At 33.8% G+C, this 20,633-nt stretch overlaps 1 protein-coding gene across 20 annotated transcripts in view; it reads left to right on the top strand.

Moving 5' to 3' along the window:
• The window catches only part of CAMK2D (calcium/calmodulin dependent protein kinase II delta), a 313,697-nt gene that overhangs the window by 255,238 nt on the left and 37,826 nt on the right, over window positions 1-20,633 (top strand). For 3 of the 20 annotated variants that reach the window (XM_060654319.3, XM_060654324.3, XM_060654318.3), the window contains exons 9-17: window positions 3,420-3,514; window positions 5,853-5,975; window positions 6,827-6,910; window positions 7,357-7,399; window positions 10,786-10,823; window positions 12,391-12,423; window positions 15,247-15,306; window positions 17,328-17,369; window positions 19,731-19,779. In XM_060654319.3, coding sequence (XP_060510302.1) covers window positions 3,420-3,514; window positions 5,853-5,975; window positions 6,827-6,910; window positions 7,357-7,399; window positions 10,786-10,823; window positions 12,391-12,423; window positions 15,247-15,306; window positions 17,328-17,369; window positions 19,731-19,779 — 567 coding nt within the window. The remainder of the gene's footprint in view (window positions 1-3,419; window positions 3,515-5,852; window positions 5,976-6,826; window positions 6,911-7,356; window positions 7,400-10,785; window positions 10,824-12,390; window positions 12,424-15,246; window positions 15,307-17,327; window positions 17,370-19,730; window positions 19,780-20,633) is intronic. The other 17 variants (XM_060654320.3, XM_078445804.2, XM_060654322.3 and 14 more) reach the window with 9 other exon arrangements.

Genomic DNA, 20,633 nt, shown 5'->3' with positions numbered 1-20,633 from the left:
CTGGAGGAAAGCTTTGCATACAGCTGGTGTCCTGGTTTTTACATTTACTGCCCTGTTTTTTGCAGCTGCCTCCCAGGGCATGCCCCCTTGATTGCCTGGCTGGTTATGGGGACTTGCATTCTGAGGTCCCACAGTTGGAAATTGTAGAGAAAGTTATTGGCAAGATGCCACACCAGGGCACTGCACAAACAGCAGATTTAGACACACATCCTTCTAATCTTTCTGTGAAGAAGACATCTTGGCTTTTCCTAGAACTTTGGCCTGAGGAGTAAGTTTCAGAATTGATATACATCTAGTGGACTACAGAGTTGCTCTCAAGAAATGTAGGTTGTGGATACCATCTTGGCACTCTCCCTTTGCCTTGTTTCAGCTTGCTAGTATCTCCCAGGAAAGATATTATGCATTCATCTGAAGCTCTGATTTTTGTGACTGTCACCCATGGGACCACATCAAATTACTTGGTCAGTAGGGCTTATGCTTGTAGTCCCACAGGACTGTATATATTTGCATAATTTTTAAAAACCTGCTATCTGAGGGTCGGGATTCCAAACAGTCTGAACCCAGGTGCTGAGATCTTTCCCTTTCAGTCACTGGTGGGTCTTGGCACATCCTCACCTACTAAGAGCTAATAAAAATATAGTAGGCTTTTTGGAGAAGAGCAAAGGTTTGAGAGATGACAAAGAGTTGGGGTAGAGTTGAAAGACAAGTTTCATCTTCTACACAAAACCACTACTTAAATGTTGGGAAAGGTGGGGGGCACCTGGGTGGCTCAGTCGGTTAAATGGCCGACTTTGGCTCAGGTCATGATCTCATGCTTCAAGAGTTCAAGCCCCGCATCAGGCTCTGTGCTGACAGCTCAGAGCCTGGAGCCTGCTTCAGATTCTGTGTCTCTGTCTCTCTTTGCCCCTCCTTTGCTCATGCTCTCTCTCTTTCTCTCAAAACTGAATAAACATTAAAAAAAATTTTTTTTAAAAGATTGGGAAAAGTGGTTATTTTATCCACTCTGTAGACCAATACAGAGTCAAATAAAATGAAAAAACAGAGGAATATGTTCCAAATGGAAGAATAAGATAAAACTTTAGAAGAAATCTTAATAGAACACAGATAAGTAATTTACCTGATAAAGAGCTTAAAGTAATGCTCATAAAGATGCTCATTGAACTTGGGAAAAAAATGGATAAGCACAATGAGAACTTCAACAAAGAGATGGAAAATAAAAGAAAGTACTAAATATAAGTCACAGAGAATGTGACTAACAATAGATTACATGAAGTAGTAGAAAGGATGAGTTATGAAACCAAGCTGGTGGAACTCACCCAGTCACAACAGAGGGAAAAAAAAAAGCAAAAGTGAAAATAACTTAAGGCACTTATGAGACAACATCAGGCAGACCAACATTCACATTACAGAGGTTCTACAAGGAGGAAAGAGGCAGAAACGTGTTTGAAGAAATAATGGCTGAAAACTTCCTTAATGTGGGGTAGGAAACAGACATCCAGTTCCAGAAAGCTCAGATTTCCAAATAAGATGAAACCAAAGAAACTCACACCAAGACACATTATAATTAAGATGTCAAAAGTTAAAGATGAGAGAATATTAAAAGCAGTAAGAGAAAAACAACTAGTTGTGTACTAGGGAAGCTTCATAAGCCTATCAGTATGTTTTTCAGCAGAAACTGTGCAGGCCAGAGAAAGCTGCATGATATATTTAAGCTGCCAAAAGAAACAGCAACAACAACAACAACAACAAAAACTTTGAATCAAGAATGTTCTACCCAGTAAAGTTATTCAAAATTGAAGGAGAGATAATGAGCTTTCTGGACAAAAACTAAAGGAGTTCATCAAACTAAACCAGCCTTACAAGAAATGTTAAAAGGAATCTTTAAAAGCTGAAAAGAAAGGTTGCTTATTGGTAATGAGAAAACATATAAAAGAATGAGTCTCATTGGAAAGGTAAATACATAATAAAGATAGTAGATTAATCACATATAAAGCTGGTATACAGGTTAAAAGACAAAAGTAGTAAAAAACAATGATTATAATAATTAGTGAAGGGATACACAAGTAAACTATGACATCAAAAACAAAATGTAGGATAGGGCAGAGTAAAACTATAAGCCTTAGAATAAGATCAAACTTAAGTTATTAAGTTAAAGTACACTGTCACAATTAGAACTTGTTAAGCCTCATGATAACCACAAAGCAAAAACCTGTAGTAAATACAAAAGAGAAAAAGAGAAATAAATATAACATAGCTCTAAAGAAAGTCATCAAACCACAAAAGAAGAGAGCAGAGAAGAAAAAAGGAGCACAGAAGAACTACAAAAACAGCCAGAAAACAATGAACAAAATGCCAAAAGTACATACCTATCAATAGTTACCTTAAATGTAAATGGACTAAATTCTCCAATCAAAATACATAGAGTGGCTGAATGCATTAAAAAAACAAAAACAAATTTATACTGCCTACCCTTCAGATGTAATGACATACAGTCTGAAAGTGAAGGGATGGAAAAACTATTTCATGCAAATGGAAACCAAACGAAAGTTAGAGTAACTATACTTATATCAGACAAAGTAGGCTTTAAAATGAAGGCTGTAATGAGACAAAGATGAGCATTACATAGTGATGAAGGGGTCAATCCAACAAGAGGATATAACATTTGTAAATATTTATACACCCAACATTACATAAGTATAGGAGCACCTAAATATATAAAACAAATATCAACAGACCTAAAGGGAGAAATAGACAGCAATACAGTAATAGTAGGGGATTTTGATACCCCACTTACGTCAATGGATAGATCATCCAGACAGAAAATCAATAAAGAAATATTGGCCTTAAACCACATGTTAGACTACCTGGACTTAACAGATGTGTACAGAATATTCCACCCAAAGGCAACAGAATACACATTCTTCTTGACATGGAACCTTTTCTAGGAAAGATCATATGTTAGGCCACAAAACAAGTCTTCATCACGGATATCAAACAATATATCACCCCGATGACAGGTAAGTTTCATCTTTAGGTATTGATCTGTTGTGCCTGTTTAGAATTCTTTGGTTCTAAAGTTAATAAGGAAACAGTGTCTTTGAAAGACCCATTAGACCAGTTGCGCATAACAGATACAGATGTAACATCCCATCTAAAAACAACAATACACATTCTTTTAAAGTGCACAGAGAAATTTTTGGACTGCCATATACTATCAGAGTTCATGAGCATAAGAAGAGAGCATTCGCCCTCCACAGAATGTTTCAGAGTAGATCAGAGCATGTCTTTCTGAAGCTTTCCAAATACCCAATTTCCTCTCTTTGAATGGATGTGGCTTAAGTATCATTGTGGATCTGCCACATTTAATTTATTGTTGCCTGAATGACTTAACATTATGTTAATATGCTCATTCTGTCTAGGTGTCATTCTCTATATCCTTCTGGTGGGATATCCACCCTTCTGGGATGAAGACCAACACAGACTCTATCAGCAGATCAAGGCTGGAGCTTATGATGTATGTAATAAATGTTCATATAGTGTAGATGAGCATTTGTTTTTTTTATTAACCAAGAACAAAATTTTTTCATTACACTTTAAACTATAATTTTCAACAATTTCTCTAATTATTTTTCTCAATCCTAGGGAGAGGGAGATAAAGAGTAAGAAAAGCAGCATATGTGTTTAGTTTGTATTTCCTTTTAGTTCACTATCTCCTAAGATTGAAAGGAAAATAGTTGGAAGTCTCTAAGGAAGGACTTCGCTTCTCAAAATTTTTGGATCTTAGTACATTTTAAAACATATAAAAATTAAAAGATTTTTGCTTTAGAAATGATTAATGCTTGTTTAGTTGAATTATATTCCCAAATGTTTATCACATAATTTTAAATCATGTATCAACAATATTTTGCAGTGATCTATGTATCAAATAGAACATCGTTCCATTGTGTCAGCTTGATTTTTTTTTAGTCTTATTTACCTCATGGGCTTCTGTGGAAACTTTCATTTGAAGAATGTGTTTCACAATTTAATATACTTGAAAATCACAGTTCCAACATGTTTCATTTATAATTAGAATATTTGAAAGTATGAGTATGAATTAGGTTCTAAATCTCAAAAGTAAAGCCTTATCTATTTTCTCTTTATGGCTTAACTTTGGGTTCACTGATAATAATTTTCTCTCCTTTGACAAATATGTATATAAATATGATTTACTACCACCTTTGGTAGCTTCTCACACATCCCTCTGGAAATTAGAGTTCAAGGTTTAGAGATGCTTTTGATATATTATTAAGTGGAGCAACTAAGTCGTAGGAATTTTTGGGTCCACCTTCTGTGCAGAAGTTAAAAGCTCAGTGTGGAAGTGAGAGAAGATAAAATAAAAAATCTCTGTTATATTAAATCAGGTCTCATGAATTCAGCAGTGCCTTTCTGTTAAAATGTTCTATATAGATGGATGTGGGTATAGCAAGAATTTAAAATGCATATTCTTTTAATTTTGAAGCATCCCATTCTATCTAGTCAGACTAATATTTGGGCCAAATTAAGATTTACATGGCCACAGCTAGCACATTCATCATCTTTGCAGACTACAACTAGGCACCCCCTTGGCAAGACATAGTTCTGCAGATGCACTGCTTAATGAATATGGAGGAATGACTTTGTGGAAACTTTTTTAAAAATGAGATAAAGGTCCACCTTTATTCAGGCTGAACCAGCTCCTAATTTGCTATCCGAATATCTGTACCTCAAGGAGGAACAGCTTGAATATTTCTTCATTGGCAAGTTTTCATAGCTGCCCAAAATAACTTATGGAATTAAAATGACAGTTGCTAAATTGGTAACATTTCAAGTATTAAAGAGTCAGTATCATTTTTTTCATATTTCATTTTACCAATGGTTCACAAAGTACCCATCTTACAACTACTAAAAGTGAACTAAAGTCCATGACATAGTGACAGTGACTTTTGTTCCAAGATTGTCTATAAAAATCCGTGAAGTGGAATAAGAACCTGATATTCTGTCTGTTGTTTCGAAACCGATGCAAATTTTTCTTAGCCTATGAACAATAGTATCTCTACTAATAAATTATGTGAAAATGAGGCTACATAATTATCAACAAAAGATTTAAATACACTTAGGATAGCTATTATATAGTTATTAATACACAAATGGATTACTCATAGAAGTTTTGAATGTTGGTTACTTTTAAGAACTTTGATGAAATTTGTCATTAAGTAGATTAACCTTTCTGAAGTGCTAAAATGAAATCCTGCTGAGGCACTTGTAGTCTGAGATTTCTTCTCACTACTATATTCCAAATAGCCACAATTAGTAGGTCAGTTTTGGCACCAGCAACGGAAGCTCTTTTATTATTTCTACTCTTACTGATCATGAGGTGTGAAAGTATGTAATACCTCATTTTTTCTTATAATACTTCATTTTGAATCTTGGTGTAATAGCATGATGACATCAACACATTTGACAACCTGCCAGCTTTATTGATGTTTACAAATAATTATGAGAAAGACTGTGTAAAATCTTATTTTCAAACCAAAATAAAGATCCTTTGAAAGGACTAGAAGATCTTTAAATTTATTTTTCGAAACATTAAAATACATTTACTAGGTATAATATGCAGTTTAGTGTATATACTTATCACTTATTAGCTACTTATCTTTTATATATGTAAATATATTCAGATTTATCTACATGTAGATACAATTTAACTTATACAAAGAGTAAGTTTTTTGATGAAACCCACTACTTAAAGAAATGATTAGTTTACTTGGCTCTTCCCTGTTTAATTGAATGTATCTATTTTTGAAACTATTTATAAATTTGTATTTTTGAAGTTTCCATCACCAGAGTGGGACACAGTGACTCCTGAAGCCAAAGACCTAATCAATAAAATGCTTACTATCAACCCTGCCAAGCGTATCACAGCCTCAGAGGCACTGAAACACCCATGGATCTGTGTAAGTGACAATTCTCCAAAGACCTTAGGAACTAAGATTAAAAATGAATCATTCTTTAAAATTTTTTTCATGGATTTAAAATAATTTTTATAGAAAAAGATGAAAGTAAAAATGAATGAATTTTTGACTTGAGTTATTTAATAAAATAAATTTATAATGGTAGTAAATGCTGTTTTGGTAACAAAATCTGATTTACATAGATCGATAAATATTGCCTACAGTAACACAAGGAATAAGTATTTCTCCTACCAGTTATTGATAATACTCATGAACAGAGGATAAGAAAATGACACCAAAATTAACTGTATTCCAGTAGAGATTAGACAAAGTTCAATTATTTACCATTAGGCAGCTTTAGGAAAAACAGCAACAACAGCAACAACAACAACATCAAGATTTGGAAGCTTGTAGTTAAGTTAAACTAGCAAGAAAGAATGGCCATAGTAGACAGATTATACTTCAGATGTGATAAAAAAAAACTGTGAAATTTGGAGGGGATGTAGAGATTTCACTACATTTCTAAGGTTGTCAAATGTTAGGGCAGTAAATATGGTACTTAGTAAATGAAAGGCAGTCCAATAGAAATATGATTAAAGACATTGAAATAAAGGTAATTTCGGGAATTATTGATATTCATATCTATGCTTTCTATAGATAAATGTTGCATCTTAGTCATAAATAGTCTTGGCAAAGCTAATCATCCATTAGGAGGGAACTTTTGCAAGTGAATACTCACAAGTTCATTGTATGGGTTTAGGCACCATTAATGCAGATTGGATGAAGTTGAGGATACTATAATGCTTAGTATGATTTAATTACCCTAAGTTAAGTTTCTTTTCTTCCTCTTCCAGCAACGTTCTACTGTTGCTTCCATGATGCACAGACAGGAGACGGTAGACTGCCTGAAGAAATTTAATGCTAGAAGAAAACTAAAGGTAAGGAATTACACATTTGTGTGAGGAGGTGGACTTAGCAGAGTGAGAAATGAAATTGAGAAGAAAATAACTTACAGCAAAGGCTTTTGAATGTGCGGACCTCAGAACTCTTATTCCTCCTCTTCTGGGTCTTGAGAAAATGTAATAGATGCTGGAATGAAACCTACAACGAAGAGCTGGGATCTCTGTGGCAGTGTGTGCTGTGGTTCTTCCCTTCAGAGGAAAGCAACTGTGCAGTTTGATCATTGGAACCTGGCCACACACCTGAGGGTGGCCCCAGCTGAATGTGAGACATAGTCCTGCTGCTCTCAGGAAACCAAAACAAAAACAGATAAAAATCCCCTAACTAAAAGTAACGTTAGGAGAAGATTTGTTATCAAAGACTGTTTGTTAGGTTCAAGATTTGCAGAGGCAACATTAATTTCGAATTCTTATTTTTCTGACAGGGTGCCATCTTGACAACTATGCTGGCTACGAGGAATTTTTCAGGTACATGTGTTAAGAATTCTCCTTATCCACTGCTCTCCTCTTCAGTAGTCAGTTTGGAATTGAAGAAAAACTTAGTAATTATAAAAACACTGTTGTTTAGGGATAACAAATATGTGGCATGGATTCCTTCTACAGAGTGTCTATCATCAGGAATCTGCCTGGGTGCTGTCTCCACAGAGACATTAGGCACATGACTGCGCCCTTCACAAGAGCACTCAAGCAGCCCCTGGTCAGTGCTATACAGGACTCAAAACCCATCTGCCATCTGTGCTGGGGTGCACACAAGTTGTGGAAATATGTACTTCCTCCTCTTGAAGCTCAGTATTTCAAACTTAGAATTAGTTCTTTGATATTTCATCAACTGCTAACTATAAATACGGTTTTTGTGTTTGTCTCATTCTCATAGGAAATCCCAATAAGTGAGATTCTTAAAAGAAGAGCATTGTTGAGGAACCCAGTTCTTTTAGTCCCAAGTTCTTTCAAAAGTACAGTTGTATCTTGGCACACTGTAAGAATGGTTGCATATTTCAAAGGTATCTAAACTCCAGAATTTACAGAGAACCCTACCTTAGAGTAATATAGGATAATAAATGTTCCTCAAAATGATTCCATGATAAATTTTTTTTTTTAAATAATGGGCTGGCTGAAAGAAGCTAAGCCATTTCTTTGTTATAGGGGTGACTCTCTAAAATGGACATAAAGTATATATTATGTCCAGAAAGTATTTGAATCTTGGAACCTCCTTATTCAGTAGGTTATCTCAAAGGACCAGGTTTCCAAAAATCAAATTTTGGTAAATTTTAATCAGTCTTATGTATGGAGAGTAACTGAAGTGCAAGAAAGTTACATTGTTAAAGTGGCTGTTGAGACTTAGAAGGATTATCAACCAATTATGCCAAAAATACCACCACTTCGCTTTGTTTACTGTTTACATAAGGGTGATATGTGTCATCAAATGATCTAGCTATTCTTCCATTATTTATCCCAGGACATACTTAACTCCTGGGAATTACAGTGCTATCAGGTGATGATCCATACCGTTATCAAGGGTTCTACAACCTTCTCAACCAATTTCTAGTTAGTTTACAACTATATTAAATGGTCACCTTTTGTCCCCCGTTATATTTAGTTATGTATTATATGAAACCGTAGGAGGCTTTCCAAAGGCTTCCATTGACCTCTTAAACGACATCAATGATAAGAATACAATGAGTAATGCTACAGATTGAGGGTCTGTGTTAGTCAAATGCATGTATTTTGTCCAGTTTGGTGTGATAAAACCTTGTCACTGCCTTTGTCAAGTTACTTGTTTTATGAACAGTTGATTAACATAGTTGACATTTCTATGGGTGAGTTCAGTATCATCTCATTAAATATTAACTAATGTATACTATATTCAAATAAATATTTCACTGTGGCCCAAACATTAGTGAATCACTAAGAGGTAGGATTATTAATATATATTGTTAAAGACAAATTAACTTGAAAAAAGTGTCCAGTATTAAGATTGTGTATTTTGTTAAAGTCTTAAATACACTCTTAGCCGTAAATTGGGCCTTTTTAAATGTATACACTCATGTATAGACGCTTTTTGTTTACATCACATTTTCCTTTTCATCATTGTGTAAACTAAAAACTCATGACTAATATGTGAATTTTATATTGTTTCTGATGTCTCAGCATGAAAGGCAACCTTTTTTTTATCCATCACTTCAAAACCAACTGAATAACAATGGATCCAGTTACATCTTGTACTTGATATACTGCATTTTAGTTTTGAATATTTTATTCATTCTGTTTCATTAGCAAACATGCTCTTTAAAGTAATTTGTCCATAAGTATATGGTTATAAAGTTGTTTTTATTTTTTTCTTTTCTCCCTTTATGTGGAATGTATTTCTTGTGAGGTAAGGTGAATAGTAACCAAAAGGGACATTTCTGCATCTCTCAGGCCAAATCCCTGCTTACCCTGAATCATTGTCTTCTCTTTGCTTGCTATTGCAATTTCAACTATTCTGAGTTTGCTTTCTAACCTATTAACTGCCACAGGATTTACTTAATATTGCTTTTTAACTCCAGGCAAATAGTACTACAGCTAAGGCAACAATTCTTACAATCTCAATTAATAATAAATTAATAGCTTTGTTGCTAAAGACTAAATAAAATTAACAGTTTTCTATCTTAAACAAATTTAAAATTATACCAAAGTGATATCAAAATAATATCCCAAGTCAAGTGGATGTCAGGAAGTTACATGTTCATGCAGTTTTATTATAGCTAGGTATTTCCATTTCAGATGCCAAAGTCTATTCTGATATACTTAAATAACTACATATATATACACACACACACACTCACATACACATATATACATACACATATACACACAATTAACATTAAATGGAAACACAAGTATGTACCTTGTTCTGCATAATCATAAATGTTCTACACTTGGTGTACTACTTGTCATTGACAATTATATAATCTGCTCACTGTGTATGAATATACCCATTCCTAAGTATATTTTTTTAAGGGATGACTTCATCTTCTAATATACCCAAGAAGTTCAGTAACAGGAGAAATGCTAAAAGCTCCCCTCCGGGAAGATGAAGTTTTATCTGAGACTATATGCTTCAGTTCTCTGATTTAGTTGAAGATTTTGTTTTGTTTTAAATCTCACCTCAAATTTTCTGATTTTTAATTTTTTGAAGTAAAAGGCTTTTGTTTATCAAAGCTTTCTATTCTGATTTTGAAGTATAAAAGAGTACATAATGCCTTTTTTTAAGGTCATATGCTAAAATTTAAAAATTTTGCTCTAGGTCAATAATATACCACTTCATTTTAAATTGTTATTAATATTTTTTTGTAAAAATGGAAGTTCTGACTTCAAATACATGTATATTTTAAAAAGGATGTTATTTCACCAGAGCAAATTTTCAAACCTTTAGGAAGGGGGTCTTAAGTGGCAGAACTGAGATGGTCACCATACTTGTAGTGTGGATGAACATGTAAAACAGTCTGTAAGCTGATGTCTGAAGACTGAAATCAACTTTCTGGATTACAAAAGCATAGTCCAGTTAAAGTTCCAGTATCCTTTTCACAACCAACAGTGACATAAAGTCCAATAATAACATAACTGACACGGTGTTCAATTATATGCAATGAACTAAATAAGAATTAGTTCTAAATTTGATGTGGCAAAACCAAGAAAAGTGATACTGTGTTTCAGTGTCCTGTAAGCTCGCGCTCATCAGTGTGATCTTGATAATTTGGCATATGTTGGCCATAACGCAGTAAAGGTGATAGAGAGAAACAATAACCGGATTTGTTACCTGGCATGGGTTTCAATGGATAACTCGCTGAAATGATTTTACTCTCATTTTGCAGCAGCCAAGAGTTTGTTGAAGAAACCAGATGGAGTAAAGGTAAGTTAAACAAGCACTCCCAAAATCAGTTCTGACTTTCAGATGCTGGATAATTTTTAAATGTTAAATAATTTTTTTAAGTTTTCACAGCTTGTATTTTTTATAGTTTCTGTAAAAGATGCAGGTTGAAGTATAAAATAATTTCATACATAAAGATGACTAATATTTATGCCAAGAAAAGGTGTATTATTTCTATTTTATTAAATATTAAATAATCTGACAATACTTTTTTATGGAGTTGTTATAGAAACTGAATGTCTAAATACTCTGTGCTTTACTGCAGTCCCAAACTATCACAGTTACCTGAAAAATCAATGAAAACCAAATGTTTTTCTGACTCATTATGCTATATCTTTTTTTATTAATTTTTAAATGATTTATTTATTATTTATTATTTTTTATTTTTTGAGAGACAGAGACAGAGCACAAATGGGGGATGGGCAGAGAGAGAGGGAGACACAGAATCTGAAATAGGCTCCAGGCTCTGAGCTGTCACCACAGAGCCCCAGGCAGGGCTCAAATTCACAAAGGGTGAGATCATGACCTGAGCCCAAGTCAGACACTTAACTGACTGAACCACCCAGGTGCCTCTAGTTATGCTATATTCTGGAGGCCTGCTGAAATGTATAGACTGAAAAAAAAATCAAGTGATAGGGTCTGGGAAATAGAATGTCAAATGATTAAATATCTCTGCTTGGGCAGTTCTTATAAAGGTCTTAATTTTTCCTATGCTTCTGTAATAGGGTATTCAGACATATACTCAAGGTGAATATTCTAAAAACGTATAGAAATATTTTCCAGAAAGATAACAAAAGGATACTTTTAGTTTCTTGGATTTCTAAACAAAGTAATACAATGTATTTTCTATTGATTCTATTTTGCTTTGTGGGAATTTGCCTTTGATTGAATGTAACCTTATATTTGTATTATGTTTGTTATCTTTCCAGAGTATTACCTAAATATTTTATTTCTTTAATCCTTTTCTTTCTCTTCCAAGGGCAGATGCATACATTCTTCATGAACACTTCAACATTCTTGGGAATTAGTTAATATTCTAGCATTTGAACTTGACCCAAAGTCAGGTGGTCAGTTCATTTTGAAAATATAACAAAGAAAATCATTTGTCACTTCTTACGCTCATGCACAATCATTTCTTCATCTCCTGTCTATGTGTGATTTGGGGATTTCCAGAGCTATGGTGACCATGCACTTGTGTTTCCCATTATGATGGCATATGCCTTTTACCAATTGCTTTCCTCAATCTGTAATTTTCTCTTCCCTTTGCTTAGTTTATTCAGTTTAAATTTCAGTAGTGACAGTTGATATTGCCCTTTTTTCCAATGTTGTATTGGTGGAAATGTGATACTTAAAATTTTCCAAATGTTCTATGTTTTTCTATACCTTTCAGAGATGCAGAGCTCACAGTTCCTATTGAGATACTTATTTTCACTACCATCCTTATATAGAAAGAAATGTTTCCAGAACTCTGTGCTCCATGCTTTGACACTTTAAAAATTCAACCGGTCATATTTTTTTCTTTCCCTTTCTCTTTGACTGGTCAATTCAGAAAAGGAAGTCCAGTTCGAGTGTTCAGATGATGGTGAGGATCTCTATCTGCCAGATTTCTCCTTCTGTGCCAATTCACACTTAGGAAGGAATAAAAACACTCTTATTTACCTACGTTAGTATAAATAGAGAAAGTGTAGGACCATTACAGGTCAGTGTCAAGTAACTATCAAAACACAGTACCCACATACACATCATACTGTTTACCTTTGAAGTTGAATTTGTTAAATATATGAAAAGTTCATACCTTTATTTATATGCCATCAAGGATCTTTTGTAAGACCAGAGTCCAGGTTTCTCTTGAAACTGAAGAGAACATGACATAATGGTCTGTTTAATGATAAGCGAAGAAACATTGTAGGATTATTTTTAAGCGATGATCATGATTACTAAAATAGGAGTTTTTAGCTCAGATAACCTAATACAGATACACCATAATACATCTACATGGAGTTTATAAATAGTGTGAAAATGAGCTTACAATGGACCCATCCTCGTTAAACACCTATAGAGGAAACATTTATTAGCCTCAGGACTGAATAAACATAACACCTGAAAAATAGGAATATTTTACCCATGCCTCATAAAATAATTCGGTGAATCATTTAAATATCTGGTTTGATTCAGTTTTGTTAAAGAAAGATAGCTTCCATAGTATAAAATAACTACATTTCATAAACAAAAGTGCCAAAGTTCTGGTATGTTCAAAAGACACCTTATAGTTTAACTAATACTTAATATTTGACTCTTTAATAAAAAGGAAGTCCTCCTAACCTTTTACTTAGAAATTCTCCTATTATTTTTCAACTAATTACTATTACAAATACCTTCAAAAGACTTCCCATAGTAATAAAAGGCCATTAAGCTGTTCTTTACATTAACTAAAAAAGTTTGTAACTGCACATTTAAACACCACTAAAAGTGGTGGTTGAGGCTCATATTCATTTAACTGATGTTTGCCGTGCCTGATAATAAAGGACGGCTCATCTAGGCAGAATGGCCTTCAGTTGGAAGACATGATGGTGTGTGTATGCTGTGTACCTATGTGTGGCGGGCATGTGTTGTGTGTGTGTGTGTGTGTGCACATGTTTGTGCAGAGAGGTATGTGTGCATAGGTGTGCATGTGTGACATTTTCACCGAAAGAAATCAGTTCTTCACAACCATTCTAGAAAACAATTAAGTCTCTTACTTCAAAATAGAAATAAAAGTATATCAGTATATTCCTCTTATATTTTTGCATCCACTGATACAGACTGAATGTAGCATATTAAATATATATGATACTTCAATTGTAAGTGCCTCAGCTCATTTGATAAGAAGTCAGCTGGGTTTTGCCGCACACTTTTCCTGATAGGAAGTGATTTGTGCGTGCATACCTCCTCTTTTATCATGTATTTCATACTAATATAAATACTAATTTTTGATCCTTCTTTAATTCCTTCCTTAATTCCTTCTTTAATTACATTATTTCTTATCTCTTTCTGGCTGTTGCAAAAATTTGATGTTAAATTCTGTGAGCTTTTATTTAAAGAAAAATTTTAGACTATCTGCAAGGTAGAGATTGATGATTTAACCTTTAAAGAGTTTTTCATTAAAGGGCACAAAATTTTTTCTCTTTTCCTGCATGCCACAGAGCACAGTGTTGTATCTTATTTGAATAATACTGATACTACTTTTTTCAAAAGAAAAAAACTTCCAGAAAGTCCAAACAATTAACTGGGTGTAATTGCTAATGAACTTACTTGGTATTCATTTCTTTCATGCAGTATGATTTTCTCTTTGAGGCCCTTAAGAACATTTATACTAAAATTATGGGATGTGTTCCTTTAGATAATAATATGTAAAAAAAATACATAGATAATGGAGTATAAGAGAATGAATGTTAATTTATATTTCTTTTTGGTAGCCATAACGTAAGTTACCATGCATGAGTTTAAATGAATGTTACTACTTTTTAGTTTTGATTCTTTAGCACCCAAGCTCAATTGTAATGTCAAGTTGCCACTTGTCTACAAAGAGTTTTCTCTGTGGACCCATTGTAATACTTATTGACTCTCTGAGTTACTTTCACAGTGTGGCTTCCATTGTGATATGGTCTTTCTTTAAGGTCAACCCAACTATGTTAAAGCAAGGGAATGATCTTACCAGATATAAGCTTCAACAGTAGCGGTAACACTGTGATGGAAGACACGGTGTTTCCCTCTCACACAATTGTGAAAAATAATTTTTTTTACGTTCAATATAGTAAAGAGTTCAGTTTGGTCATTTATAATGGAAGATGTGTTTTTTAAAGGAAGCCCAGACTTATTATTTAAAATATTACATTACAAAGTCAGCATTTCATCAGAGATCTAAGTTTTTAATTGAATACCTATGAAGCAAAGTGACGATGGCTTCCCAGAGAGAGACAGTCTATGTGTGACTTCAGGAACAAGAATAAAATGGGGAAAAAAAATGAAAAAAAAAAAAAGGAATGTATTCATAACAGTGAACAAACAATTGGAAGCTGGGAAACAGAATCCAACCTGAAGAGTATGAAAATGTTTATATTTATTTCATACTCTGGAACTTGATTTGAGCTCCACTGAAGCAGTTCTTTGTTGGCTAAGGTGGCACAGCCAAAGCAGCCAAGTCTGCTTTACATTCCACCATCACAGATGCGGTCCTAGCCTGTGTGTGACCATCAGAGACTGGAATTGATTATCATTCCCATCAAGCATCACTGTGTCTTTCATGTTCATCTTCAGTGGCTCTTTATTTTCATGTCTATATCTCCATATAGACATGCTGCATATAGAGACATTGGCTACCAAGGGGTTTAAGGCGTCTCTGTTTCTATTTTCTGCATACCTACAGATAAACAACAAAGCCAACGTGGTAACCAGCCCCAAAGAAAATATTCCTACCCCGGCGCTGGTATACCTGGACTCTTTGTAACCCTTCTTGAGTTCTTTACTGTTTTTTTGTTGTTTCTCTCATTTGCTTTCACTATATATATATATATATATATATATATATATATATATATATATAAACATTTTGTTGGGTTTTGTTTTTCTTTCGAAGATACAAAAAACTTTCATTCACTTCTTTTTTTCTTTTTGTTAAGGTAGTTGCCAAGCAGTGTGTTTCTAACATGAGATGATCTCATTTCATTGTTGAACATTATTCTGATAGCTGTGGTCTCTGTAGTTGAAATTGTTGCATGCTGCCTTAGAAATACAGTAGAATGCGCTTTGGTTGCTCTTAGCTCTTCTTCTGATGATAGCTCTAGATTATGCAAACAATGGTTTCCTCCTTTCATAACGCAAATATTGACATCAAGGAGAGCTAAGGGGATTATTGCTAGACAACAGTAAATGTAGACCTTATTCAGAGCTACCGTTTCCCTCTCATTAAAACACAGCAGGGCTTTGTAAGACCTCACTTTCTGAGATAAAGAGGCATTGGGCAGTTTGAAGCTTTTTGTTTGTTGTATTTTAAATTATCACTGTTTCACTTTAATCCAAAGAATGAAATGTATAGCATAGGACTTTGAATTGTCAGGGAGAAAGCGGTTTTGTCCATTTTAATCACATTCACACTGTTTACAACTAAATCATTTTAATACTTTGAGGCAGTGTTACATAAAAGTCAAGATTTGAATGCTGCCCTTCAGTACTCTGAGTTCCATAATATTTTGCTCAAATTATTCCATATTTTGATTTAGGGTTTTCTGAAATAGTTCTGATTTTTGACTGTCCTCTATAGTATTATCTTAAATGAATAAAACATACTAAGGGATTGCTTCACTTGGGTTAACCAGAAGGGTCAATTTGAAAACATTTAAAGGAAAAGGACACATCAAGGTAGCAGGTTATCTATGAGTTAAAAAGCTCTGTGGATCACCCCTCTGGCCAGAGAAAGGAAGAAGGGAAGCAGTAAATACGTTCTTTACGTGTTGCAGCACAAAGGTGGTAAAGAGGAGGGTCTAGAGGACAGAGAGCTCTCAGAGTAGGAGAAAACTCTCAATGGGCTGCAGTAACTCTCAGTTACCACATCATGCAATGAAAGTGCCAAGCATGCCAATGATATATGGACACTGAATCTTTGTCAACATCAGTCATTTGACTGTTATTTTCCACTTGGGAATATTTCTTCAAGTCTCTGGTAGAAAGCAGAAAGGAAAAATGTTCTCTTCTTGGAAAAGCATGACTTCACAAGCAAATCTGTAAATGTAGTTTATAAAGCTGAAATTTCATTTAGGTATGGACTCACATGGCATTTAACAGCAATATGTCTCAAATTATAGTGATTATGGGATTAGTTCTAGAATCCTTTAAATGAACCTTTTAAATATTCCGCAGAGTTTCATGTGGACTTTCGAATACACTCCTTAGGATAACCTTTTCTTAAGCATGGGACAATGTTCTCGATTTTCCAAGAGTATTTTTCTGTGTATTAACTATACACTATTAACTATAGTGATGACACCATAATCAATTCTTAAGGCAATACATCTGGAAAAAAATCCTCACAAAGAATTCAAGATTATTTTAAAGAGTTCTAATCTCTAGTGTCGTTGGTCAGTTTTTTATAGGACAAACATTAACAGGCTACTCACTCAAGAAGAAAGGAAAGCTCTATCTGGTATAGGACTTTGTGAAACAGTGAGTGCCTCTTTAGGTCTCCAAACTTCAAAGCCTTGTCTGTTTACTGATCGCGAATAAGGTCTTTTGCATGCTGCTGCTGGGTACTGAGATATCCTATCTCATGGGCTCACCAGGGAGATCTTTCATCAGTGATCTTATCACTGCTACCTCTGACAGTAGTTAACATTGCTTAAGCTCTTGTCACTAGTTAGTTGTGTCAGCTGGCTCACTCTGCTCTGTCCTCACACTAGTAAGAATGTACTTACCAATGCGAACTGTTTCTTTCTCTATTTTGTTCTCACTCAGGAGCCCCAAACTACTGTTATCCACAACCCTGATGGAAACAAGGTATTCAGAAAGAATCAACATCATCTTGCTTTAATAAGATCACACATTTCATCAAATATCCAAAGCAAAAATAATTCATTATTTAAACATGGGAAAGAAAATTTTGACCCTTTTTCTACCACAATTTTTTTTTCTGGGACCTAATTTATCTAGAATTGTATCCATGTTTCTTTCAAAACAAAAATGAATGACATCCTGAAAGAGAAATGAATGGTACTATTAGTCAATAAGACTTGGGTTAAGCAAAGTCTTTATGTCAAGATGACTGTGTATCTTAAGCAATTCCATCTGGTCTTTTTATTTTCTTCTCCATGCCTGTTTGTGCATTGTACTTTAGATATATTCTGCATGAAATTTTATAATTTCTTGCTATGTCATTTCACTGTCTTCAAAAAAAAGTCAACTTGAGTTCATAGGTGTCTGTTTAAATTTAATGTTGCTTTTGAGTTTTATTCTGTCGTATTGTGCTTTTTCTGTTAATTCTCTGTTGTTGGTGTTGTTTCTGTTGTTTGGCATGAAACTGAGGATATCAGGGAGTTTAACTTCTTATGAAATGTTTGTTTTGTTGAATTATATGCATTTCAATAACATATTTAGTGACAGTCTGAAGAAGACTGTAACATTTTTTGTCTGTTGTTGATTGTGTAGCATGTTAACTGAATAATAGTATCTGTATACATGTTTATAGGATAAAAGGAGACATTTTCTGAATGTATTCCATGTTTCCTGTTTATTAATTCTCATTGTGTGTCTAAAAGGAAAAAAATATACTTCATCAGATTTTTTCTCAGTTATCAAATATATTCATGGGTCCAACTTCTTACTCTTATCAGCAATGTTTATTAGAGAACACATTTCCTCTGGTTTAACATTTAGTGGATCGATATTAAAATCATTAAAGTAAAACTCAAGTATACTTTAATATGAGATGTGTTTTATGTTCATGACACTTAAAATATTTTAAGTCCCTAAATGACTTGAAGTAGACAGGAAGGAGAATCATATAGGAGAACTTTTTTTTAATATCATTAGTAAATGAAAGACCGAGCATAACAGCTGGAGTGGATACTTCAATAGTTCTAGCTATATCATTTGTAAGAGTTGCTGCATGACATTTCTTGCTTACATGAATTAATTTATTTCTACAGTGCATGGGTTTACCTCCTTCCTGAGTTTAAATTTGAACACTTAGGTCACATTAAGAAACGCATGAAGACTCTGCTTTGGTTTTGTGTGTATGGAGAGTCTGGATACACCTTTAATTAGTCTGTCCCTTTGGTTTAAATATTACATAAGCTATTTATATAAATTGATTGCTTTTTTGAATATTGAACCTCTAAAAGGACACTGATTGGTATTTCCATCATTTTCTAAAATCTGTTTTTCATCACTGAACACATAGATCTCGATTGGAGGTTTGTTTCTAATTTCTTTCAGCTCTAGCCCTTAACCATTTCGAGTAGAAAATTGTGTGTTTTTTTATGAATACTACTAAATTTCTTTGCTAGAAAATATTTTATTGGTACGTTATTAATGGAAAAATTTATGAAACCATTGTAAGAAACTGTATCTTAATATTGGCAGTTACAGTGTCCTTTTAAGTGTGCTCATTAGCCTTCAACTTCATTTGTAGTTTTACAAAGAAATAGCTTTGTCTTTCCACTATGGGAGCAGGCTTCTTATCAATAACAGCCAGTTTCTAATTTAGAAATGGATGGAAAAAATCTGATTGTCCTTTAAAAAGTAAATTATTCATATAATCCTATTGTGCTGATCACAAACATAGAAATTCTTGTTAAAAGTAATTTCAGTATAACTCAGCTTAGGGCCCCCAGCTTCTTCATCAAATGATGCAATGAAATGCTTTCTGTCTCTACGTAGGAGTAGGACAAATAGGCTGTAAATTCAGTGCTTGATATAGTGCCTTATACAAAGAAAGGATTATTTACTGATTAATTAGGAATAGAAATTGTTCTATTTTAGGGTCGAATTCAGAAGGCCAATATGTTCAATTTCTGATAGCTACATAGAAAAAGCACACCTGATCAGGCACCGTAACCAAAGATGGCCTAACACAGCTCTTAAAATAAGTTGCATACTTTGGCTGCTTCTACAAATAACCCAGATTTTTCCTGCTTCAGAGATTAGGCCACCAGAGTACTCCCTTTCTGAAATGTTTTCAGCATTTGCCATTTTATTTCTATCAAAACCACATAATGTATTTGTCCATCTGCATGTCAATATACGTGCACAGCCTGCTGAAGAACTTTGCATGATATGTACATCACTTGCCAATTTTAAGAAGAATAAAAATGAAGTTATCCATTGTTTGCAACTTAACACATGTTTTCTTCTCAACAGGAGTCAACTGAGAGTTCAAATACAACAATTGAGGATGAAGATGTGAAAGGTATGATTACATTAGAAATGGAAAATCCTAACTTGGAGTTTCATATATATCAGAAAAAAAAATTATTTATTTCAAATAACTAATAAGTTTAGGAACTAGGCCTATTCTAAGACACAAAAGTAATTTTCTTTTTAAAAGTATACTACTATTTTGATTATATGTATTGATTTTGTCAATTTTTTCACATATTCTTTTCTCTGTCTTGAAATATAGACAAATGTGGTATATTTGAGCACATTGTGATTTTAACTACTAATGATGGTTTGAGGACATAATATCAAATTGTAAATGTATCAGTCAAAAGGTACTATAAAATGTACATCTATGTCTAGAAAACAGCTTATCTTCAAGAATAGAGTATGAAAAGAACCATTTTTAAAAACCTTTCATGGTCTTGGTGAATTTTAATGGAATTTCACATTTGGCAGCCTTTTTATCCTAGGTTTTTGTGCACTTTCCTGATACATTCTTGACCTCCATTCACTTCAATTACCCAGGTTCTTTTAGAAATATAAATGAGTCGTTGCCAGCATTTCTGTGGACATGTCACTGCCTATGCACACATATACTAAACACACTTTTTACCTCTTTTTTGTCTCATGGCTGTTTTCGAAGTGTTAATTTTGCTTCAGTTGCTCTCATAGTTTTGTGTTCTCATTTTTGTGATTCCATGTATGTAACTACTAATTCTACCAGCCACTTGTCTAGAAGCCATTCCAAAAAAGAATGGTAACAATAGGGTGTTTAAAAAGTATTAAAGGATGTATTAAAGGAAAATAAGCATAAAACAAATTCAGAGAAATGATTCATCAGATAGCTAAACATTATTTGGAAAGATTACCCAACAGTGTCAA

Source organism: Panthera onca, chromosome B1, assembly GCF_046562875.1.
Source record: "Panthera onca isolate mPanOnc1 chromosome B1, mPanOnc1 haplotype 2, whole genome shotgun sequence".
NCBI lineage: Eukaryota > Metazoa > Chordata > Mammalia > Carnivora > Felidae > Panthera > Panthera onca.
The sequence above is the reverse complement of the archived record's forward strand: the minus strand, read 5'-3'. Positions and strand labels throughout refer to the sequence as shown.